At 39.6% G+C, this 26,003-nt stretch overlaps 1 protein-coding gene across 6 annotated transcripts in view; it reads right to left on the bottom strand.

The window, feature by feature from the left end:
• The window catches only part of taf1 (TAF1 RNA polymerase II, TATA box binding protein (TBP)-associated factor), a 66,111-nt gene that overhangs the window by 23,728 nt on the left and 16,380 nt on the right, over positions 1–26,003 (bottom strand). For 3 of the 6 annotated variants that reach the window (XM_057820896.1, XM_057820895.1, XM_057820900.1), the window contains exons 8-29: positions 24,938–25,180; positions 24,642–24,864; positions 24,442–24,549; positions 24,204–24,371; positions 22,129–22,256; positions 17,721–17,828; positions 17,478–17,651; positions 17,220–17,393; positions 15,509–15,613; positions 15,227–15,427; positions 15,012–15,153; positions 14,806–14,936; positions 13,090–13,170; positions 9,712–9,861; positions 9,551–9,583; positions 6,228–6,347; positions 4,399–4,574; positions 4,088–4,320; positions 3,803–4,010; positions 1,888–2,059; positions 1,532–1,743; positions 1,342–1,450 (exon numbers count right to left, since the gene is read on the bottom strand). In XM_057820896.1, the coding sequence (XP_057676879.1) occupies positions 1,342–1,450; positions 1,532–1,743; positions 1,888–2,059; positions 3,803–4,010; positions 4,088–4,320; positions 4,399–4,574; positions 6,228–6,347; positions 9,551–9,583; positions 9,712–9,861; positions 13,090–13,170; positions 14,806–14,936; positions 15,012–15,153; positions 15,227–15,427; positions 15,509–15,613; positions 17,220–17,393; positions 17,478–17,651; positions 17,721–17,828; positions 22,129–22,256; positions 24,204–24,371; positions 24,442–24,549; positions 24,642–24,864; positions 24,938–25,180 (3,399 nt within the window). The remainder of the gene's footprint in view (positions 1–1,341; positions 1,451–1,531; positions 1,744–1,887; positions 2,060–3,802; positions 4,011–4,087; positions 4,321–4,398; positions 4,575–6,227; positions 6,348–9,550; positions 9,584–9,711; positions 9,862–13,089; positions 13,171–14,805; positions 14,937–15,011; positions 15,154–15,226; positions 15,428–15,508; positions 15,614–17,219; positions 17,394–17,477; positions 17,652–17,720; positions 17,829–22,128; positions 22,257–24,203; positions 24,372–24,441; positions 24,550–24,641; positions 24,865–24,937; positions 25,181–26,003) is intronic. The other 3 variants (XM_057820897.1, XM_057820899.1, XM_057820898.1) reach the window with 3 other exon arrangements.

A 26,003-nucleotide genomic window follows, 5' to 3' on the forward strand; every position in this document is an offset into this window, starting at 1 on the left:
CCTATAAGACTCATAATTATGACGTCACACTGCCGTGAGCATTAATAAATGCAAATGTCACATGTCATTTTGTATCATCTGGCAAATTATCTAACTTTTGAATAGATATAAAAGATCCTAGCTGAACATAAATGGAGTTACAAAATTTTCCAGGTGACAATGACTGTCATAAGAATCATTAATGCCCATGACAGTGTCATGTCATAATTGTGGTTGTCTTATGGCAGTCTTATGATGCCGCGGGATTCAAAATGAGGGAAAAAAGTAGTGACGTATAGAGGTGTGCGAAATTTCCGATTCTTAGATTATTCGCGATTCGGCCGTGGAAGATTCGAGAACGATTCACAAACATCCAAATTCCGATTATTGAAATATGTCAAGTAAAGCGGACGCAAAACACACTCAGCGTGCAGCGCAGTCTTCGGGACGCAATGAGGAACGGAGCGAGAGTAGCTAAACATCATGCTTGTCATTACCCAGCCCCTCGGGTAATGCCAATGCTCAACTCACGGCTCTAGCTCAACTCATGCCGCGAGATAAAAAAAACAACAACATACCTGCCGAAAGCTGCTACAAAGTACGTCCACAATACATAATGTTAAGGTAGATATCATATTTATATAGGACTAGATGTAGAATAGACTCGGTGGCGATAGCAGCACATGTAGAGAAAGCTAGATGCGGGCGTTAGTAAACGGCCGCCATCTTAAAGCAGTAGACTTCCCTGCAAGGCTGTTGTGAACCTTCCAAGCGAACCTAATTAACTCTTACCTACAACATTAAATTGATTGAATGTAGTTTAAAGCTGCTGATACTTAATGAGGATTTCAGTATATTATTTATTGTTTTTAACTGTTAACTTGATACTGAAATAGTCGTTTATTTAAGCCTGCGAGGCTTTCTTATTATTATTATTATTTTTTTTTTTTTAAACAGTTTTTGTAACTAATGTACAAAACGTTAGCAGCTCATAGCGGGGGTGGGGTTGTGTCATCAATAATCGATTTATAATCTGAATCGTAGCCTCTAAATCGTAATCGAATCGTTAGGTGCCCAAAGATTCCCACCTCTAGTGACGTATAGTCCCAAAATTACAGAATGTCACTTTTGAATGGATGCAAAAGATGCAGACTGGACATAAATGCAGTAACTGACAAAATATGCCAGATGTCACTTCATGACAACTGTCTTAAGCATTTATTAATGCTCATGACAGTGCCATGTCATAATCTTGACAGTCTTACGACAGTTTTATGAACCCACTGTCTAATAAAGTGCTATCTGAAAATTTTTGTAAATGATTTGATGATTTTTTTTTTGTAATAGTGAAACAAGACGTACATTCAAGTAGTCACAATGCACAGCGTTGCCGACTCGTCTCTTCTTCTTCGGAGGGAGCTGCTGCTTGGGGAATTTGAGCACTAAAGACTTTCTGCGCACCTCGTCAGCACTGTGCAAAATAATAGAACATAAATTAAATGACGCTCAAAAGGGAAGACAAATCATACAAGAAAAGCAGGGAATTCCTAACCTTTCAATCAGCTGCTTGCCAAGTACGATCTTTGTGCCTTCCACTTTAATCAATTCTTCGTTGTCATTGTGGATGACCGTCTTTTCTAACTCCTCTTCCTGCTCTTCAGTCATAGCGACCGGATTGGAAGGAGGTGCGTTTGTCTGATAGTAAAGCGGGCAGAACTTGTTCGTCCTCATGTGCCCGATGGCACCGCACGCGCCGCACTTTAACTAGGGAAGAGAGGCAAACATTAAGAAGCATGAAGGAAAATCTACCAAGAGAAAAACTGGAAAGGCCTACTTAATAACACCATCATTGAAAAATGTCTAAAATAAGAGAGGAAGAGAAATATAGTACTTAATCAGCAAGCTTACTTTTACCTTGAGGTCTGGTCTCTCTTTCATCTTCTTGGACTTCTTCTCCGGAGGTCCCTTGAACTTGTCTTTCTCTTGATTTCGCTTTAGTCTCCTCAGCTGCTCCTGGATTCGTCGACGCTCCTTCCTCATCTCTTCTCGATGCTGCTCGTCGAAAAGGGCGAACTTTCGTCTGAAACCGCAAAGACGCAAAGAAAATGTGGTCTGAACATGTTAGAAATAAGAGACAGTAATAATGCAAAGATAGATTGATGAACTCAAGTAATTCGAGTAGGAAAAAAGCTTCGAATTTTGCTGTTTCGAGTATGCATTTATTTAAAAGTGGTGTAATGGTTTGTTTTGAAAGTGTTTGCATTTGGTTTTCTTGAATTGGGCGGATACACTGATCTCTAGTGGGAACAGTGAATCAGACATAACTCCTTTAACATGGCTGAATCCAGCTGCCTCCTGTTAAGACCAACATAAGGAACATTTTTGTTTGAGTTGATTTTTTTTATGGATTCATAATTTATAGATTTATTTAGCAGTTTTTTGTGGGAGTATCCGTTTGAACGATTTGTTGAGATTGGGAAAAACACATTAGTATTTTATAGCATTTAAGCTAGCAGACTTTTACTTGTTTATACAGTTTGAGGCTAAGCTCAGGTATTTTAAAATGGAAGTGCAATTTTTCATAGTTTGAACAAGAAACACTCAGGAATTTTATTTTGTATTCACATTTAATGTTCTTTTGAAAGTGCAATCTTAACAAGCCTTTGTTTTACAGCTCCTAAAATTCATTCTAGAGGGTCCGATCACGTCATTTTCAAAGTATCGGAATCGGCAAAAAAATATCGGCCATGCCTTTTTTTAAAATATATATATATATATATATATATATATATATATAATTTATTTTAATTAAATCGTTTACTAATTGTATTTAACGTTACAGAAATAATATGTTACATTCATCCAGAGTCGTTAGTTTAGGCTTAAGGTAGGGTTATCAAATTTATCCCGATAACGGCGGTAATTACTTTTTTAAAACATGTATCACGTTAAAATATTTAACGCAATTAATGCATGCACTGCACGACCCACTCACGCATTGTCACGTTCAATCTGTAATGGCGCCGTTTTACCTATATAGAGAGATAAAAGGCAGCGTAAAATGAGTAGAGTGAATTTTGGCAGCCTTTGGAGCCTTTTTTTAATTGGCTAAAGCCTTACAATCACTTTCCCTACGATTAGAAATATCATGGGAAGCAATATGGGGAGGCAAGGTAGCAATTGATCTCTTTCTTAACATCTTATATTAGTTCCCAACGCAGAGAAGATATATCAATTGGTAGCCCTACGCACAGTCATGGTTCCACTTCCCATCATGCATTTGGGCATGGCTACAGTATCATTTACTGAAAGCTCAACAAATACACTAGATGGCAATATTTAGTCACAACATACAAAGTCACAAGTCTTTCTATCCGTGGATCCCTCTCACAGAAAGAATGTTAATAATGTAAATGCCATCTTGAGGATTTATCGTCATAATAAACAAATACAGTACTTATGTACTGTATGTTGAATGTATATATTCGTCCGAGTTTTATTCATTTTTTTCTTAATGCATTGCCAAAATGTATATGATCGGGAAAAATTATCGGGAATGATTGGAATTGAATCGGGAGCAAAAAAAAAAAAAAAAAGAAATCGGATCGGGAAATATCGGGATCGGCAGATACTCAAACTAAAACGATCGGGATCGGGAGCAAAAAAACATGATCGGAACAACCCTAGTTTGAAGCTCTATTTCTGACTTTTTATGAAAAAAAGTGCTAAAAAAAAACTTGCTCGCTTGTATTCGGTCTAATGATGACTCTGTAGTGAAGTGCGCTCTATAGTGGAGAATTTACTCATACTTGGAAATACTGACATGAATTCATCATCTTTGGTCGTTCTGATCCTCGTGTAGGCATCAATGACGGCAGACTTGCGCACGGTCTCGCAGCGAACATATTCTTTGCCGTCCTCGTCCCTGAAGGTTCGGTAGATTTTAAGTCGTCGTCCCGTGGCTGCCGAGTTGAGGCTGGTGACTGAGGACGTATCGTCATCCTTGTGGGAACTGGTGGACAACGAGCTGGCTATATGGGGAAAAAGAAAAACGCAATTTAATGACAAAATGCGTTTCACAAAGGTTGAGGAAGAATCAGTGACATACACAAGACTTTGCGTCGCTCCTTGCGTCCCTTGTTGTCACGATCGCTTTCCTCCTCCATCAGCATCCTCTGCAGCTCCCGCCTCTCTTGTTCTTCCCTCTCACGTGACAACTGGGAGCTGGTCTTCTTGTTCTGCAACATGTTTTCAATGTTTTTTCCCATTTCCTCATAGTCACTGTCCTCGGCCGAGCTGCTGTCCGTGTCCGTGGAGAGCACTTCCGTCGACTCCAGCACCCTTTCGTGAGGAACACGCACCAGAAGATGAGCCAACTTTTCCACAGACAGAATTAAAAATAACTTTTAAATGGCTTACTTGTTCTGCAGGTCAAAGATCCTTTGACATTCCTCCTTATAGCGCTCCTGATGCTCCGCTACGGAGAAACGCGAGCCTCTGGCAAACTTGCTCATGGGGCCCTCTCCTGAACGCGCTTGCTCCGTCGACATAGTTCTCACGACGTCAATCACCTCCCAGCGTGACAGCTTTTTAATCTAACGGACAATAGAACAAATTAATTTCATTATGATCTTCAGTGGGGCAAATAAGTATTTCGTCAACCACTAATTGTGCAAGTTCTCCCACTTGAAAATATTAGAGGCCTATAATTGGGTAAACCTCAACCATGAGAGACAGAAGAATGTGGGGGGAAAAAAAAACAGAAAATCACATTGTTTGATTTTTAAAGAATTTATTTGCAAATCATGGTGGAAAATAAGTATTTGGTCAATACCAAAAGTTCATCTCAATACTTTGCTATGTACCTTTTGTTGGCAATAGAGGCCAAACGTTTTCTGTAACCCTTCACAATATTTTCACACACTGTTGCTGGTATTTTGAAACCATTCCTCCAAGCAGATCTCCTCTAGAGCAGATGTTTTGGGGCTGTCGTTGGGCAACACGGACTTTCAACTCCCTCCACAGATTTTCTATGGGGTTGAGATCATGAGACTGACTAAGCCACTCCAGGACCTTGAAATACTTCTTACGAAGCCACTCCTTTGTTGCCCAGGCTGTGTGTTTGGGATCATTGTCATGCTGAAAGACCCAGCCACGTCTCATCTTCAATGCCCTTGCTGATGGAAGGAGATTTTCACTCAAAATCTCTCGATACAAGGCCCCATTCATTCTTTCCTATACACAGATCAGTCGTCCTGGTCCCTTTGCAGAAAAACAGCACCAAAGCATGATGTTTCCACTTCCATGCTTCACAGTGGGTATGGTGTTCTTCGGACGCAATTCAGTATTCTTTCTCCTCCAAACACGAGAAGCTGTGTTTCTACCAAAAAGTTCTATTTTGGTTTCATGTGACCTTAACACATTCTCCCTGTCCTCTTCTGGATCATCCAAATGCTCTCTAGCGAACCACAGACGGGCCTAGACGTGCACTGGCTTCAGCAGGGGGACACGTCTGGCAGTGCAGGATTTGAGTCCCTGGCGGCGCATTGTGTTACTGATAGCAGCCTTTGTTACTGTGGTCCCAGCTCCCTGGAGGTCATTCACTAGGTCCCCCCGTGTGGTTCTGGGATTTTTGCTCACCGTTCTTGTTATCATTTTGACGCCACGGGGTGAGCTCTTGCATGAAGCCTCAGATCGAGGGAGATTATCAGTGGTCTTGGATGTCTTCTATTTTCTAATAATTGCTCCCACAGTTGATTTCTTTACACCAAGCGTTTTTCCTATTGCAGATCCAGTCTTCACAGCCTGGTGCAGGCCTACAATTTTGTCTCTGGTGTCGTTCGACAGCTCTTTGGTCTTGGCCACAGTGGAGTTTGGAGTGTGACTGACAGGTTGTGGACAGGTGTCTTTTATACCGATAATGAGTTAAAACAGGTGCCCGAGTGGAGCCTCGTTAGACCTCTTTGACAGCCAGGAATCTTGCTTGTTTGTAGGTGACCATATACCTATTTTCCACTCTAATTTGGAAATAAATTCTTTAAAAATCAAACAATGTGATTTTCTGTGGGGGGGTTCCACATTCTGTCTTTCATGGTTAAGGTTTACCCATGTTGACAATTACAGGCCACTCTAATCTTTTCAAGTAGGAGAACTTGCACAATTGGTGGTTAACTAAATACTTATTTACCCCACTGTACACGTGAAAAAGACAAAAACAAAAGGGAAAGCTTTAAGGAGAAAAACTGTACTTCTTCTTCTGGAACTCCGAACTTGCGCAGCAGTTGCTTAGCATTTTTCAGTGAAAGTCTCCTCAAATCTGCATCTGTTCCTGTCACTGTTTTCTTAGCAGGTTGGGGCTCCTTATCATCCTGTGGAAAAACAAACATTCTTCAACTTTAACAACTTCAACATTTATACTTCTACACCCAAGTACCCTGGAGAACAATCACCCATCACCAGAGGTGGGTAGTAATGCGTTACATTTACGTGAGTAACTTTTTGAGAAAAACGTACTTCTAAGAATAGTTTTACTCACCCATGCCAGTGTTTCCCACAAATGAACGAGACTGTGGCGGCCCGCCACAGTCTTGTTTGGGCCCGCCACAGTCTCGTTTGCCCCCCCCCCCCGCCGAATAAAAAAAAGAAGATAATAATCAGATGCGTCAGTCAGCCGATTACACAGCTGTAGCCCACTCAACTCTACTACCCGCGAGAGCGCGCATGGGTAGTAGAGTAGCATTTTAGAGTAGTATTTTATTTATTTATTTAAGATACGCAAGGGGAACGAGTAGGAAGAATGGGAGAACGAGCGAGATAGCGAGAGATAGCGGTCGCATGTCTTAGCAGCACGCTGATATTTTGTTATTGTTTTTCTGTATTATTGTTACCACAATCAAGTGGGTAAGCAAATACAGACTTCTCTCCTTCTTCCCCATATCCGGGGCATTACAATAGTTTGGATCGGACTTTTCGGCGAAAGTGAGCGGTGGACGGCCATCTTGGACGTAAAGCAAACTTTGATTGAACTTGCGCGGAGAGGCGGGGCCCAAAATAAAGCCTTGCTCTATTTTCAGAGCGTTGGTCACAGTAAAATATTTATTAGTTCAAGCAGAGTAAAATGATGCATATTCACGGTACAAGAACGTCGTTTCCGTGTCCATCGATTGGTAAGAAAAGGCTGTTTGTACGAGTGACGCGTGGGCGCTCCCGTCAGGGGGGACATTTCGCGTGGAGTGGCTATTTTTCGGCACAACAACGGCGCGCCAACTTCAGACAAATTACGGCTGACGAAACTTTGATAAATGCGCCCCCCCCCAATTTCGCGAGCTCTGGGACACTCGAAAAATGACTCTCATACCTCTCCTTGCTAAGTTAATGGTACCTCAATGTGCGTTTGTGTGGAAATTTAGTTCACGAACAACGGGGAAAAAACTATTCACCTTCTCACCGAATCAAGTAAAACTCTTTACACGGCTATTAGAATTCCCCCAGTCCTGTAAATGGGTCAGTTGACAGAAGGGCTGTTATTGTTGTGGTAATGTAGTACTTACGAGGGTCAAATAAAAAGGAAAAAGGAAGACTACGACGGCGGTCTGAAACCCGCGGCTCTCAGACTGCATGCGGCTCTTTAGCACTGCTTTTTTTTTTTTTTTTTTTAATGGAAAAAGATGGGGGAGGGAAATATATTTTTTGTTTTAATAGGATTTCTAGGAAGACAAACATGACACAAACATTCTTTCAATTCATTAATATTGTAATGAAGTTAAACTTGTGGTGGCATCGTACAACAGAGTAGTCACGTGGTGCGCTATAGGATCCACTGCAGGGAAAATAAACATTTAATCATGAAGGCTAATTATGTATTTCTAGCCAACTTAGTCATTTTTATAGTAGGCTAATATAGCTAGTATTGATAATTATAAGGCTTGTACAAGGCTTTGAATTTTTTGCTGCTCCAGACATACTGTATTAGTTGTTTTTTTTTGTGTGTGTGTGTGTGTGGGGGGGGGGGGGGGGGGTCAAATATGGCTCTTTCAACAGTTTGGGTTGCCAACCCTGAGTCACTACGAGATGTAAGTCGTACTATTGCTACGAGAAAAAAAAGTCGCATTATTACATGGGGTAACGTAGCTGTAATCAGCTACGCATTTTACATACATATACCGTAGCTGAGAGCTATAACATTAGCCTAGCTAATGAAATATTTCAAATATATCTTTGTTATGGTGCTTCTTGGGGGAAAAAAATAATGAAGAAAAAAAAAAAAATTTGCCGTGGCACGACATGGTGAGGCTGTCCGACTCCGATGCAGCCCACCACCACAGTCTCCTAAAATCCTGTGGGAAACACTGCATGCTTTTTACTTGAGTAGATTTGTGAGGAAGCAACGAAACTCTTACTCCGCTACTTTGGGCTACACAAGAGCTGTTGCATTTTTCCTCTTCTACAGCATATTTATTTTCTTTTTGATAGCAAAGCCAAGAGTAGCGTTACCAATTTCACCAATGAGACGTTGCAACAATAATCCAATGACTCCATAACAATCAGACGCAAGCTTGCTGTTCTATGATCAGCCAGTTCAATCACTGGGTGTCTTTAAATCACCGTAAAAAAATGAAGTATTTGACATAGAGCGCTTCCCTCAACATGACTCGAAAGCACGGTTTTGAAATTCTCTCCCAGTTTTTATTTGGCGCCGATTGACCACGGAAAAACGGAGATAAGATCCGTTTAATTTCATAATAGTAATAACTAAGAAGGAACTATGCACTATTAAAACTAAGAACTATTTTCTCCACTAGAGGGCAATCATGCTCTTTGGGCGAATAATGCTTCAATTCTGTCATGTTTTTTTTCTTGGCAGAATTCAATGATTTTTTATTCCTTTATTGTATTTCTTTGGCTTAATGTGGGTATTTAATGGGTTACTGTACAGTATCATTATAATAACAGTTCATACAGATAACTATTGAGGAAAAAAATACCATTGTTTAAAAAAATATATAAAAAATGTAAGCAGTTACTCACAATGTTACTCATTACTTGAGTTTTCTTTTCACCAAATACTTTTTTTACTTGTACTTGAGTACATTTTTTTGGATGACAACTTTTACTTTTACCAGAGTAATATTATTTTGAAGTAACGCTACTTTTACTTGAGTACATTTTTTGGCTCTTCTACCCACCTCTGCCCATCACCCTTGCAACATCCACCCATTACACCAAGACAGTAAAAAGTGAACCGAAAAACATGGCTGAAATCATGGACGTTACTATCAGTGAAGTCTATGCTGAAATGCAAAACCATTTGACAATAAAGAGTACATGGTAGGTAGGTCGGTCGGCCTGTGAGAAAGATAATTAGATCCTGTATAGTCACCTTAAAAAGACCTTCAGTCATGTTTGCTGGAAAATTTGGAACCACAATATCAGATGGTTTTGCATTTCAGCCATTACGGTGCCCTGCTGCTAAAACAGCTTCCACTCTTATGTAAAGACTTTACGAGATTTTTCTGTCAATTTGACTCATCCCAAAATTGAGTTCACGCTTCTTAAGTGCTTCCAAACTCACCAGTATCAATGGTTTATGGACATTACTTGAATGCTGGAAGAGAAAATAACCTTTAAATATATATTTTTTTAAACTGACAGTGAGGGAAATGAATGACCTCAGTCTTCAAACAGTCAGCGAGACAGCTGATGGACTTAGCATTCCTAGTCACACATTCACACCTTCTGTTGAGTGGGTTTGTTCGGCACTTTGACGTAAGAGAATCCTTCTCCACAGCCCGTCGGGTCGGCCACACCTGAAACCTCCAACAGGCATTTCCCCTTCATGGCAGAGATGAAGGCTCTCGTTGTGTTCCAGGGAGCTGTTCGCACCTAAGAATAGATTAGCACAAACACAATTATAGAAAGTTGAATAAAACATAACGTCACTACTAGTGTTGATAATAACTGCGTTAGAGTATAACGGTGTTATTTTTTTCAGTAGTAATGTAATTAATTACCGTATTGGCCCGAATATAAGACGACCCCGATTATAAGACGACCCCCTCTTTTTCAAGACTCAAGTTTGAAAAAAGACTTTTTGAACACCAAATTAATTTTTCTACAGAAAATAATTACAATACATCTGAAACAAATGATTATAACAATATATTTGACAGAAAAGGCATTTAATTTCGCATTCAAAACTTAATATCTGAACATTTAAACATTTAACATTTAAATATGTAAACTAAAGTGCAATCAAATTCATAAATGAATGGCTTCTGGTTTTTGAAATATAAATAAGAAAAAAATATTGTGATAAAACAAAATTGCAATTACTGCATTAATTATCAAAGTGAAGTCTAACTGTAACTGAAGTTCAGCATTCGATTCATTGATGACTGGCGCCATCCAGCGTCGTGAATGGGTATATGTCTAGGCCGCAGTTTTTTTTTTTAGGCCGCAGTTATAAGACGTCCCCCAGGTTTTCATTCTTACTTTAATGCAAAAAACACCGTCTTATATTCGGGCCAATACGGTACTTTAACCCAACATTGCAACGCCGTTACCGAAGATGTGAAGGGGCGCGTTACTACAATTTGGTTAAATGCGAACGCGAGGTGCCCGATATTGGTGAGCGTCATCTTAAACCCTCTGCCTTCTTTTTTTTTTTAATTTTAAGATCCAAAACCTTGTCTGAAAAGCCACTTTGCCTAAATTTAATCAGCGTACGAAAACAGGGCTCTGCGTTTCTGTAAGATAAACTTGTTTTTTTATGCCAGTTTGCTCTCCCACAGCTTTTATACGCGCACTCCCAAGCTATTATGAAGAAATATGCCAAATATATAGTTTTAGCCCATAATCATGTGCTTACCGGCGATTGCTCACATTCTGATATACACACACATATGTTGATTCATCACACAACGTCTCAGTACTTTTCCACCAAGCTACAGTACTTTGAGTGCAAATGTGTGTTCAAAACAAAGATATCTTGCCTGCTCAAGATTGTGACTGTTAATTCAATCAAGAGTGTGACTGTTCAATCAATGACTACAATACTGCCACGTTGGACAACAGTGTTGTAACTGCATTCCGCCCAGCAATAAGCCCTCAATAAAAGTTAGCAGCGTGGGGGAGTTCGGAGAGAGACTGATGAGACAGCATTGATCGCGGAACTCTGTCTCATGGCTCTCCCAACCTGCAGGTTGAAAAATGTCAACTCTCTGACTCTGTTTCACCGTGCCCTGCTTTTTGTCAGCTTGCCTTGGGTAAATAACTAAGTTAAAGAACGAGTTTTAGACCCAACAGTTTCATTCCCTTTGCCGAACCCCTTAGACTTATTCACCGAACACCTGAGGGTCGATTGAACCCATGTTAAGAACCACTGAAGTAGAGCACAGACAGGAGAGGCAGGAGATTCATAGCCACACCTGCATGTTGAACAATACATCTACACTCACCGGGCACTTTATTAGATACACCATGCTAGTAACGGATTGGATCTCCTTTTGCCTTCAGAACTGCCTCAATTCTTCGTGGCACAGATTCAACAAGGTGCTGGAAGCATACCTCAGAGAGTTTGGTCCATATTGACATGATGGCATCACACAGTTGGTCCAGATTTGTCGGCTGCACATCTATGATGCGAATCTCCCGTTCCACCACATCCCAAAGATGCTCTATTGGATTGAGATCTGGTGACTGTAGAGGCCATTTGAGTACAGTGAACTCATTGTCATGTTCAAGAAACCAGTCTGAGATGATTCCAGCTTTATGATTTGGCGCATTATCCTGCTGAAAGTAGCCATCAGAAGTTGGGTACATTGTGGTCATAAAGGGATGGACATGGTCAGCAACAATACTCAGGTAGGCTGTGGCGTTCCAACGATGCCCAATGGTACCAAGGGGCCCAAAGAGTGCCAAGAAAATATTCCCCACACCATTACACCACCACCACCAGCCTGAACCGTTGATACAAGGCAGGATGGAGTCATGCTTTCATGTTGTTGACGCCAAATTCTGACCCTACCATCCGAATGTCGCAGCAGAAATCGAGACTCATCAGACCAGGCAACGTTTTTCCAATCTTCTATTGTCCAATTTCGATGAGCTTGTGCAAATTGTAGCCTCAGTTTCCTGTTCTTAGCTGAAAGGAGTGGCACCCGGCGTGGTCTTCTGCTGCTGTAGCTCATATGCCTCAAAGTTCGACGTACTGTGCGTTCAGAGATGCTCTTCTGCCTACCTTGGTTGTAACGGGTGGTTATTTGAGTCACTGTTGCCTTTCTATCAGCTCGAACCAGTCTGGCCATTCTCCTCTGACCTCTGGCATCAACAAGGCATTTCCGCCCACAGAACTGCCGCTCACTGGATATTTTCGGACCATTCTCTGTAAACCCTAGAGATGGTTGTGCGTGAAAATCCCAGTAGATCAGGAGTTTCTGAAATACCCAGACCAGCCCTTCTGCCACCAACAACCATGCCACGTTCAAAGTCACTCAAATCACCTTTCTTCCCCATACTGATGCTCGGTTTGAACTGCAGGAGATTTTCTTAAACCATGTCTACATGAGTAAATGCACTGAGTTGCCGCCATGTGACTGGCTGATTAGAAATTAAGTGTTAACGAGCAGTTGGACAGGAGTAACTAATAAAGTGGCCGGTGAGTGTATATGTATTAGGCGTGTGACGATACACACAAGTCACGGTTCAGTCCGTACCTCGGTATGGGGGTCACGGTTTAGTGCGGGTTCAGTAGAACAGGAGAAAACAAAAACACTTTTTTTCTCACATCATTTAAAAGGTAAAGTTTGCTTAGCAATTGTTTTTTTGGGTAACGAAAAAAATCAGTTCGATTCAATCAGTTCATATAAACATCTTTGACGTAAAATATATTATACAAGAATGTATAATGTAATAACGTTTACAATATGAAAAGTAGCGTCAATTACTTTGCCGAGTAACTAATTACTCTTACAACAAGGAAACTGAGTTACAAACTACTTTTTGAGGAGTAATTTGTAACTAATTACTTTTTAAAATAAATCCATTGATCACTACATCTTTGGAATTTGGGTTTCTAGTCATGAAAGTCAAACAAAACATGGCCAACGATACCTCATCATCAATCTTCATTTGGAAGTCCTCTTCGTTCTCCTCCTCTGGGGCAAAGAATGATTTTTCGCCATATCCAGCATCCTGAAGGTAGAGTCAAGACAACCGTCTACAGTATATGACACTTACTGTACTTAAAGCAGACAATGGCACGAGTCACTATGATCTGAGTCGCAAGGAGGGGTCTGCCATCTTAGGCACCACACAATTCGATTCGATTACGATTCAAGGCGCTATGCGTCGATAATTGAACAATGATCACGGTATTGACAATGATCACGATTATCAATGCATCATACACTACTAATTAATAGAGTAGCCAAACAAATTTATGTCCATTATTTATTTAAAATTTCCAAAGGATTCAACATGAACGATGGAAACATGCCCATACGACAAAAAGCTGCCCTTAAACTGCTTTTTTTGACAAGAAAGTGCAAAAACATGAACCATTTTAGAGGCAATACTTATTTCTCAACATGCCTATACAACACACAGCTGACCTTGAGATGCTCTTTTTCACAGGAAGGTGCAAAAACATTAGCCGTTTCAAAGGCAGTACTTATTTCTCTCAACAATACAATGAAATTTACTCTGGTGGAATGAATTTTCTGGAAACAAAGTGTCTTTAGAAATAAGACTTCTTTTAACCAATTTGTTTTCAGATTTCTATATTATTTCGCATGTTTGTTATGTTAGCGCTCTATTTAATCCTGGTTTTAATCTTTCTGCATCTGGAATAACTTTTGGACACCACCAAATACCGCACAACTTGACATGGAAATACATGTTAGCGAAGTCACTAATTAGCTTGGCGCTAACTAGTAACATCTCAAAAACAACAACAAAAAAGCTAAACAGTACAAAAGGGTTCATGTACTCACCTCTGATAGTCGGACACGAGACTTAGCAAAGCACTAGGGACTTTTTCCAATTAACACCACTTGAACCTACTGCTGGACAACTGAAAGACAAGGAGCAACGAACTATCTCTCTTCCCCTTTTGTTCTAAAAAATAACTTGCGCACAGAAGCGCGACCGCCTGTCTCATACACAAATTTATTTTCCAGTTTTCTGAAAAGGGGTAAATCTCTCGCTCATTAACCGGCTGCATTTATCATAACGTTGTGCGTGGGTCCGTTAAAGGTGTCCGGGCGGGAGACGTGTCTTGAATTTCGTTCCGCTACAAGCGGCTGTCATAAAGTTATCAGGGAAAATCTTCGTTTTTGAAGCTTTATGAATCGTAATCGAATCGTCACGTGTCGAATCGCGATGCATCTAATAATTGATTTTTTGGAACTCCCTTAGTCACAAAGTTGTACGGACGCGTCGTGTCAAGTCAAAGGTTGTAAAGACGAGTCCTGTCAAGTCAAAAGGTTGTCGACTTGAGTCACAGGTTGTTCGGTGAGGGCGTGGCGAGAGCGGCCAAGGCAACCAAGCGGATCACTGGGAGGTGGGAACCAATCTACGATCCAAGTTTTTCCGAGTCAGCTTGTCGAGTGTTGAGTTCTTGTCTAACGAGTCAAATCGAGTCGAGTCTCGCGTTATTGCCTCACAAGTCGAGTCTCGAAGTCACTCCCAACTCAAGCGAGTCAAGTCCGAGTCTGCGTTTTTATTTCAAGTCAGGAGTCGTATTACGAGTCATCAAATTTGCGACTCCTGTCAACTCGAGTCCAATTGTCTGACTTAAAGTATTGTATAATACTTATATTATGTTACCTTCAGTCGCTGTTCAGCCACTTGCATGCTATAGTAAGAGCAACATTGCTCTGGAGACACCATAGCTCGGATTTCTTCCTCTGTTGGCAATCTGAAATCAGGCTTTAGCACCCACCAGTTGGAGTCCATCCCTGGGTTTCACATGAAACGAAACGCTGGAACCGCAATGACTGGAACCAGACAACGAGGCCTAAAATTCAAGGTACCTGTCCGTTTGAAGTCAGCACAGAGCTTGAGTCTTTTTCTGATGCTGCTCTCAGAATGCACCGGAAACGCTTTCTTAATATCCTCCATGCGGATTCTCCGCGGACGATCCTTGCTCTTCCAGAACAAGCGGTAAATAAACACCTGCAAGGTACAGATTCGGCACTTGAGATTTGAGTCGTTTTCGAACATGAAAATTGTTCATTTGCGGTTATACTTGAAGGAAGTCTCTAATGTGCGTATTGGCTCTTTTGGAGTTGGGCCCAGGAACTTCATATAAAGGGCAGGCCTGACCGACCACCATGATGTCCACAATTTCTCTGATGTAGTAGCCGTGGCGCGTTCGGATGACCAAAAAATCCGTCTCTGGCATCTTGTGCAAGTATATGGGGGCGCGGAAAAGGTTGTTTTCAAAAGCCTAAAATGACATGAATTTGAAAAAAGGTTACAAATGCACATGATGAATTGATTAGTTTCTTTTGAGTGCTGGAATGCTGACTTGAAGAAGCTGTCCAGGATGTAGAGAACCCAGAAATGGTGACGTATGGCAGTAAACAGTTTCTCCATATTTGCAATCTGGCGCACCAGGATCCTTTCCAGGTTTCTGAAGCAGATTCAAATAAATACACAAATGTATTTGACAGTTCTCTTCAAAATGTAATGATTTGGTAACACTTTATTTGACAGTGGGTTCATAAGACTGTCATAAGACAGTCATAATTATGACATGACATGACATGACATGTCATGACGTGTCATCCGGCAAATTTAGTCACTTTTGAAGGGATATAAAAGATCTGGACTGGACATAAATGGATTTAGTGACTAAATTTGATGAAATAATTATCAAATGGTTATTAAATATTTGCTTTTACCAAAAAGGGCTCACAATAAAGTATTGATTGCTATAGCACAGTATGTTCCATGATTGACTGCAATAAAGAGACATTTTAGTGATTGATTACTATAGACATGTTTAGTTCTTGATAAAACTGCCTTGTCATTCTGACCGGGCTAAACCAGCCTAGGCACCACAAGTCAACTTCGAGGACAAGCCACAGACATTGGGAAACTAAACTGTCTGGGACATTTAGGAAATCGTATTGTTGCATTTTATTACTTGCCAAATGCTATTGCTTCATGAAATGTATTTGATGAGCTAATTATTATATATTTGCTCTAATCAATTGCTGCTAGCAATGAAGAAATGCTTCTGGTTATTGTTGCTTACAAAGAAGGAATGTTTTGTCTTGAAGAAGCCTTAAAGAGGCCTCTTGCCTGTTCAAGGACAGAGGCAAAAGATGCAGCTTTGCTTTGCTAAAATGTGCTGACACACGTACATAGTAATTCCACCTACATGCACACATATAGCCAAACAAATACAAGAGGGTGTTGCCAGCTTACTTCCCCTTTCCCTTTTAGGGCAAGACACCCGTCTGTTGCTAGGGCCATCCCAAAGAAAAAAGAGGTGAAGGGAGGGGGTAGTTTGAACGATTGCGGAAGCTGTAAAGTTTTCCCTCCTTCTCCTTGCAAGCTTTTCAACTAAATTGAGTGCCTCTCGATTCGTATTTGAACTTCACCAAATTTGCCAGATGACACTTGATGACATTCCTACAAAAAAACAAAAATAAATTGATATACTTCTAAACTAATAAACATAAACAGTCATATCAGCTCAAACAAAAACCTAAGCTTTTCTTAACAGGGAGTAGCTGGATCTAGCCATGTTAGATGAGTTATGTCATATTCCACAGACTTCATAGTTGTATCGACGGGTCTTTTTTTTTTTTTTTTTATTATATTTTGGAATAAATGTGATAACAAAAACATGTATTAAATGTATCTCTTTCCAATGCTAACTCTGAAAAAATACATTGAAAAAAAAAAAAAAAAATTGGGGTAAGGGGGCACTACTTCTCAGTTTTTTACTTATCGCAGCGGGTTCTGGTCCCCATTACCAGCGAAAAACGAGGGATCACTGTAAAAACACTTTCAAAACAAACCATTACAACACCACTGTAATAAAACGAATCCTCAAAGAGGCAACATTTTTCTTTCTTTTTTTTTTTTTAATAATCAAATTACTCGGGTTGCTCGATAGATCGTTGCAGCACTAGTCTTGTCATAAAGTCTTATGACAGTATTATGACACCACTGTCAAATAGAGTGTTACCAATGAATTTTTTTCATTACAATGAAACAATACCCACCCTTTTATAGTAGTTTTTAATCTTAGTTGCCATGCCAACTTGCATGATGAGAGGAGGGTATTCTTCACTGTACTCTGCCAGAATCAGATCTCCATCTTTGCCTGTCAAATCCTGCGGGGTGCGCATGAAGAACATGTCTCCTCCTCCTGAAGCTTGCCTCTCCTGCTCTCTCATCTATTTTGGAATGAGCACCACGTTTTTAAAATTACCTGCTCAGTTATGTACATGTAAACGATCAATTTTGCAGCAAAGTGTCACCTTAGCTTTCTTCTTAATATGTTTAAGCAGTGGTTGAACAGGATGTGGACCGGGCTGAGCTAACGGTCCAAAAGAGTACTTTTTCAGTGTGGATCTATGGAACTGCCGCAACTTCATTGGTCCCATGTGAGTCGGGAAGAAAGGCTGTCTCAGCTCCAGGGCTGGGATGGAATGCTGTTCGAATTATGGATAAATATGTCAGTCTGAGCTCAATTGCTCTATTTAGTTTTAGAGTTATCTCACCTGAATGATGTTACCGCCAAAAGTGCCTCGCAAACCTTGCTGCTTTGGATAGTAAAACTCGTCATTAGAGAGGTTCCAGGGGTCCTTCACTTCAGGTTGGGACATGTTCTGAGTTGAGGCAAAATAGTCAATATTGAAAGTTTTGTAAATATTGTTAGATTTTTATCTTGTATGAGAGAATATGGTGGAAAACTCAGACAAGACTGAAAAAGCAGTTTCTGCTCTTGTATTCCTCTTTAAAAGAAACTGCTGTATTTTGAACCAAAAGAACTGTTGTGTTTGATAGAACAATATTTCTATATGCTGCCATAGCAGATTCATGGCGCATTAGGCCCCTGAACTATTTTTCATTTGCCCGTTTTACCCTGAAAACCCCCGTTAACAGACGTCGCGCAACCGCTTTTGTTTCAACCCAGCCATAAAACGAAGGTAATTAAATTGATTTATTATTCAAAATGTCTGTCATTTTTAGCTTAGAATCATTGATGTCTAATATTTCGTTTGGAAAAAAAAAAACAAACAAAAAAAACGACTTTAAAAAATTATTCACTCGCATATTGTAAGCTTTGAAACAAATTACGTCACAATGAAAAAAATGGCGTCTGTAAAAGTCACAAATATTTACCTCATAACTATCGCCTAATTGTATTTTTTTGTTTCTGTCGCATTTTTTCGATATGTTAGATGATAATCGATTCAAACAAAGAAAAATTGGAAGAAAAAAAAACGTTTAAAACGTAAATAAATGAAAAAGATACATTTACAAGGGTAAATATATGTAAAAAAAAATCTCGACCACTAATTGATGTCTGCGATTTCTGCATCGCAACCCTTGTTATATTACCATGTTTCACCCATAAAATCCCCCCAAAATTCAGCTGTGGCCATTCACAGCTGCGTCTTGACACTCAGTGATAATGCTACATGGTACATGCTACATGGAGTTTTTGGATCGAAACAAGGTTCGTACGCGATAATATCTCATTAAAGTCATGGCGACTGTAATTCTGTTCTTGTGTGCTCTCACCTCCAGATAGGGTTTTGCTGTTAAAAAAAAAAACAACATTTTTAATGCCCTCCTGTTAAAAAATTTTAAGCTTTCCAATGATGTAACACACATGCATATAGGACAATTTTGAAATTTGGCCAAATTGGGGGTCTCGGAGCGGAACTTCAAATCACTTGAGTGTTTTCTGCCATATGCAATGTTTCTTTAGCCTTTAAAAGGTGTTTACAGAGTGATCCTTACAATCTAAATCAGTGGTTCTTAACCTTTTCATACTGTTCAATATAGACATTAGAAATATTTCCATCAGCACAATTTGTATTCTGTATTGCATATTTTACTACTTTTAGTAGGCTTTGCTCCTTTGAATGGGCGCAACTTGTAACCGTGACTTTACATTGTTGGTGAATTCATGAGGTGCATGAGTGAGCAATGTAAGATCGCAATTCCTATTCGGAAAGTGTACCCAAAAGCCGTTGCTCCTGTGAATGGTGCAAAGACTTGGGGGTACATTTTCCGAGTGACAACCGTAACTTTACACAGTTAGTGAATTCATGTGAGTGCTGTGTTAACAAACATACAAAACAGTGAGTCTGTCCTGATCTGCCTACTACAAGTTTTCTTTCTTAAATCTCACAAGTGCCAAAATAATTTTGAAACAAATAATAATTTATTCAATATAATTTGGAACCGCATCAGAGGGTTCAAAGAGCCGTACGCAGCTCCAGAGCTACGGGTTGCAGACCCCTGGTCAAAGGGGTTCGGCGAAGGTAAAGAAACGAAGAGCCCTATTTCTGTACGCTGAATAAATCTAAACAAAGTGGCTTTTTAGACCAGGTTTTGGACTGGTTTGCTCCCAATTTACAGGTTTCATCCATTTCTTTTAACTACTAGTCCTCGATATGATGGGAGGAGGAACTGGTTTGCACAGTGGAAGGTCGACTCGCACTTGTTATGAGGGAATAGTACAGACCAATGGGCAGCGTGGTCTCAAATTTTGACCTGTTTATAAAACACACTGTCAAAATGCGAAGAATTTTGAATGGAAATTTGCTAAATTATAAGCTTGCTAGCTTAGATATATCGGGTTTGAATCCGTAAAAAACAAATTATTATCTAATTCTGAAGGGTTAGGTGAATCCACATGTGAAACTTGTAGGGTTAAAAACCACTGTTTTAAATTTAACTCGTAGCGTTAGCATAGCATTCGCGCTAGTATTAGCATGGCAAGCTTCCTTTTAAACTCTCACTTGTTTACATCTCGTCGTGACGTCCTGGTGGGTTTAATTATTTGAAAATAATGTATTGTTCTTGCTGAGTATTTAAAATCATGAAAAGACATGCTGCGCTTGTTGGTTTGGTAGCAATAGACCGAATTAATCCTTTAAATCTCAGGTCATCATTTTTTTAAATGCCTTTCATAATCTACGTGCTTTAAAAAAATATCAGTATATTGGCCTCAAATATCGGCTACAAAATCGTCTGAAATTTTTTTCAGATATTGGTATTGGCATCAGCATTTGAAAATCCCACATCTGTCGACCTTTAGTTCCCCACCCCTATACAGTGCCCTCCATAATTATTGGCACCCCTGGTTAAGATGTGTTTTTTTAGCTTCTAACATATATATATTTTTAAAATTAATCACGTTAAAATATTTGACGCAATTAACGCACATGTCCCGCTCAGACAGTATTCTGCCTTTTGGTTTTACAGCAAGGTTTTTTGTGCTGTCTAACAGCGAACTCTTGTGGTCGCTTTGCGACATGGTTTATTGCTTTCTTGCCAGTTCAATATGGCTGCACGACGTCTCGGGCTGACGCCTACGTTGTAATGTTGTGCTTATATGATCCTTGGACAAGATTTGTCCGTAAGTATGGTTGTTGTAAAGAATGTACATATTATGTTAGTAAGCGAAATGTTATATTTTTTGCATGAGACGCTCTTTGTTTATGTTTAGTGAACCTGTATAGTGTGCTAAGCTAACGTTGTTGCTAATGCAATGCTTGTGTATTTTTTTTGGTAGTTTCACTACGGTCTAAAGAGGACAGTGGTTTGAGGCCATTTTATTAATAAATCAGATGAAAAAGGAAGAAGTCTGATTACTAAGGCGTCGTTCACTAGCTGTCTAGCTTTGGAAAAAGTAAACGCTTCGGAGTGAGGACAGCACAGACAGATTTAAATGACAGTAGAGTGAAATGCCCACTACAGTCCTTATGTACCGTATGTTGAATGTATATATCCATCTTGTGTCTTATCTTTCCATTCCAACAAATTATTTTACAGAATATATATATAATTTACAGAAAAATATGGCATATTTTATAGATGGTTTGAATTGGGATTAATTACGATTAATTAATTTTTAAGCTGTATTTAACTCGATTAAAAATGTTAATCGTTTGACAGCCCTAATATATATATTTCAAATAATATGAGACCTTAATGGAAAAAAAAGAGAAAAATCCAACCTTCAATACAAGTGCGTTGTTTCAGTGGGGAAAATATCCCACATAAAGAAATAATTATTTGACATCAAATAATGTGTGTCACAATTATTAGCACCCTTGGTGTTAATACTTTGTACAACCCCCTTCTGCCAACGAAACAAGGTCTGGGGACTGAGATGGCCATAGGAGGAGCTTGATTTTGTGTCTGGTGAACCATTTCTGTGTAGATTTGGCCATATGTTTAGGGTCATTGTCTTGCTGAAAGACCCAGTGACGACGGTGCTTTTCAGCATCCGCATCTTTCGTGGCACGCCAGACCCACTTAGAGTGTTTGCTGCCAAAAAGCTCAATCTTGGTCTCACACAAAAATACACACGGTCCCAGGCTTCAACTGGGACCGTGTGCTTTGGTCAGATGATGCCCTCTGCCCGAAAGCTGAAGATGGGTCGTCACTGGGTCTTTCAGCAAGACAATGACCCTTAACATATGGCCAAATCTACACAGAAATGGTTCACCAGACACAAATCAAGCTCCTCCCATGGCCATCTCAGTCCGCAGACCTTGTTTTGTTGGCAAAAGGGGGTTGTACAAAGTATTAACACCAGGCGTGCTACTAATTGTGACACACATTATTTGATGTCAAAGAATTATTTCTTTATGTGGGATTTTTTCCCCACTGAATAAATGCACTTGTATTGAAGGCTGGATTTTTCTCTTTTTTTCCATTCAGGTCCCATATTATTTGAATTAAAAATAATATTAGAAGCTAAAAAACACATCTTAACCAGGGGTGCTAATAATTATGAAGGGTACTGTATATGACATGATTTATGACTAAATATATTAAACTTTTTGGATGTCTATTGTGACCAATGGCAGCCAAAAAGTTCATTTCAAGAAATCAAACCAAGAATACATATTTTTTGGTCACGTACAAACTTTTTTGACTTACCTGTTGCGGCTCGTCTTTTATCACCCCCGTCTTCCCGAGCAGGATGCGACTCTTTTTGATTGCGGTTTCCTTCTTATTCTCTTTAGACGGGGAATGAGATGTCGATGCTTCTTTTTCATCTGGAATTTCTATATCAAAGCCGAAAAAAAGCAACATGTATGACAGCCCAAAATTATGTTTTAAATCAATGTTAAGAAACGTTGCAAAACCTGCAGTTGAATTAAAAGTAGAGCTGTCAAACGATAACATTTTTAATCGAGTTAATTACAGCTTAAAAATTAATTAATCGTAATTAATCGCAATTCAAACCATCTATAAAATATGCCAAATTTTTCTGTAAATTATTGTTGGAATGAAAAGACACAAGACGGATATTTACATTCAACATACGGTACATACGTAAGTACTGTATTTGTTTATTATAACAATAAATCAACAAGATGGCATTAACATTATTAACATTCTCTTAAAGCGATCCATGGATAGAAAGACTAGTTCTTAAAAGATAAATGTTAGTACAAGTTATAGAAATTTTATATTAAAACCCCTCTTAATGTTTTCGTTTTATTAAAATTTGTAAAATTTTCAATCAAAAAATAAACTAGTAGCTCGTAGGCATGTGCCGGTATGAGATTTTGACGGTACGATAACCGTGAGCAAAAATACCGCGGTTTCACGGTATCACGGTATTGCAATTATAGCTCCAAAATTTTGAGATGTATGGGTTTTTAAAAAAGAAAAAAAAAAAAAACTTTTTTCCATTGAACAGGTTTTTTTTCAGAACATATTTGCAAATTGGAACATGAATATAATGTGAAAATAAATTAATGTGAAAATAAATAAATTAACAAAAAATAACAAATATTTTATATAAAATTAAAATAAATAGAATCTAGACTATACCCACAGCCACAGCTCAAGTTGCTCAATATTAGAGCAAGAACAAAATAATTGCTATAAAAAAGTAAAAACACTTCTAAATAAAATTAAAAATATATACTGTTTGACTTTTTTTTGAGGGGGAAAAGCTGAAGTTTCGCCATTTTCAGCCACTGTGTCAACTCTCTTCTACATGATGTCATGCCTTTGTGTTAAAAAGAACAAAAAATTCATAAGTTAATAAGTTAGTTAAAGATGTACAAGTTAGTTTTATAAGTTAGTTAAAATGTAAATATTGTTGAGGAAAGGTTTCATCTAAAACAAAAAGTGAGGAGTGAGACCTCCTTTCGCAATTAGTGATCTTTGACGCGATCCTTTTTTTTTTTTTTTTCCCCCTCCCTCCTTCATTTAAGCTTGTTTCTCACTCAGCGGCTGTGAGACAAAACGTCTACGAAGCTGCTCTCCCAGCTTAGCCTAGGCTAACATTCGTCTTTGTAAGTTTTAGTTAGTTTGTATATTGAATTTGAAAGGAAAATGTGTGTTTTGTTTTTGGCGACCTTTTTCATGGTGCTACTGCTATCCTGTTGAACCTACTCACATGCGGAAAAATACAATTGTATAACGTTTTAAATGTATTCATTTGTATATTTCACCACGATTTGAGAGCTCAATAAATTGAAGAAAAGTACGCCTTGTGTTTGGAGGGTTTGTTTTTGGGTTTGCTGGCTGTTTAGCAGAATAGCGACACTGACACTCACGGCAACAAACGGGAAGGGTGAGCGCTGCCGCACCAAGCCACTTTGGCTGCATTTTGGCACATGAAAAATAGCGAATACCGTACTAAGGTATGACGGAAAATGTTAGTGGTTTTGAAACCGCGACGTTTTCACATCACGGTAAACCGTGAAACCGGTAACCGGCACATGTCTAGTAGCTCGCCATTGTTGATGTCATTTACACCATGCTCACTCCCCAAACCCATAAAATCATTTGGACCCAAGCGCCAGCAGAGGGCGCCAAACAACAAAAAACAGGTAACAAGTAACAAGCGGACATTACACTGCTGTCATTTTAATCTGAGCGGGGCATGTGCGTTAATTGCGTCAAATATTTTAACGTGATTAATTCAAAAAATTAATTACCGCCCGTTAACGCGATCATTTTGACAGCCCTAATTAAAAGTTTCCTGAACATACCTAGAATAATATTCTCATCATTGGGATCCAGTGTAAGAACTGGAGGAGTGAGGAAGTGATCCATCTCCTGATCATCCCAGATAATGTTGTCTTCCCATCGCCCGTACACTAACTCTTCATTGTCAATGGGAAAAATTGAGAACCAAGGGGCATCGTCTTCCTGATTGGCTGCAGAGGAGGATTAAGAAATAAAAATAAGAAAACAAGACGCTTTCGCGCCCTCTGAAAAAAAACTCACACTGATGATCATGGCTGTTTTTATCCCGCTTGATGCCAGTTATCGACAAGGTTTTGGGCAGAAGAGGAGGTGTAGGCGTGGCCAAGTGCGAATTACTTCTTGTCAGTCCTGAAAGAGTGAAATCTAACCGTGAAATACGTTCACTTGCCAGTCATTTTTTATTTGAAACATCACCACGGGACATTTACGTGGCATCTAACCTTGTTGTGCATTATAAGCATTGGCATTGCGGGTCATGCTGGAGGGTAGCCACCCTGCAAGACTGGCACGCTGACTTTTAGTGCCCTTGTGCTTCACATCCTCCCCATTCCAAATAATGTCATCCTCCCATTGCAGTTGAGTCACCATCAAGAAGAGCTCGTTCTCCAGAGACAACCTGTCATCTTCTCCCTCTTTACCATCAGCATCACAACTGTTGCCCACCTACAAAACATGCAAAATTATTTGACAATAAACGCAAGCTAATTTTGCGGTGTAGCTTCAAGCGCCGACCGACCTCCTCAGACGTCTTTGTTGTTTCTTCAAGTGCGGTCTGCTCCTGAGACTCACTGGGCTCGATTTCCTTCAGCTTCAATCCGTATGTGAAGTTGCTCCCGTCCTCGGGGACCCCCATCATGTCATACCAGAGTTGGGCCGGCCCGTATCGCCATTCGGCGACTTTAGGTCGCGATTCTGTCTCTTTGTCTCCGTCACCGCAAGTTTGCAAAAACTTGGATTCCACTGGCGCCATCATGGTTATCTGATATCGAAGAAAATTAGAGAAAAATGAAAGTATGAATCTACTGTCCACAATATGACGATATATATTGTCAACGCGATAATCATGAAAATCTACTATCAAAAACGTGATGTATTGGGCGGAATTTTGAATTTTTATTTTCCTCTGCCTCCTTTCATTGATTTCTTAACGCACCCCCTGATGTGTTGGACCATTTCATTTTTATATTGTATTCAAAGCAACAGAAGTGAGACATTTATTCTTTGATTAGCGCTAGCCGCTAACATAGTGAGATAATGCGCAACCCCCACCTTTATTTACGAAAAAATATTCTGGAGGCGTAGCATTAGAATTTTTTTCCCGAGTGTATTCCCCCCCCCCAAAAGCAATTTGGTGAAACCCTAACCCTTTTTCCCTCATCACCGCCTGTCTGTCTCATCAAGATACAGTGGGGCAAAAAAAGTATTTAGTCAACCACTAATTGTGCAAGTTCTCCCACTTGAAAATATTAGAGAGGCCTTTAATTGTCAACATGGGTAAACCTCAACCATGAGAGACAGAATGTGGAAAAACCCCAGAAAAATCACGTGATTTGATTTTTAAAGAATTTATTTGCAAATAATGGTGGAAAATAAGTATTTGGTCAATACCAAAAGTTCATCTCAATAGTTTGTTATCTACCCTTTGTTGGCAATAACGGAGGCCAAACGTTTTCTGTAACTCTTCACAAACTTTTCACACACTGTTGCTGGTATTTTGGCCCATTCCTCCATGCAGATCTCCTCTAGAGCAGTGGTGTTTTGGGGCTGTCATTGGGCAACACGGACTTTCAACTCCCTCCACA

Source organism: Corythoichthys intestinalis, chromosome 18 (assembly GCF_030265065.1).
Source record: "Corythoichthys intestinalis isolate RoL2023-P3 chromosome 18, ASM3026506v1, whole genome shotgun sequence".
NCBI lineage: Eukaryota > Metazoa > Chordata > Actinopteri > Syngnathiformes > Syngnathidae > Corythoichthys > Corythoichthys intestinalis.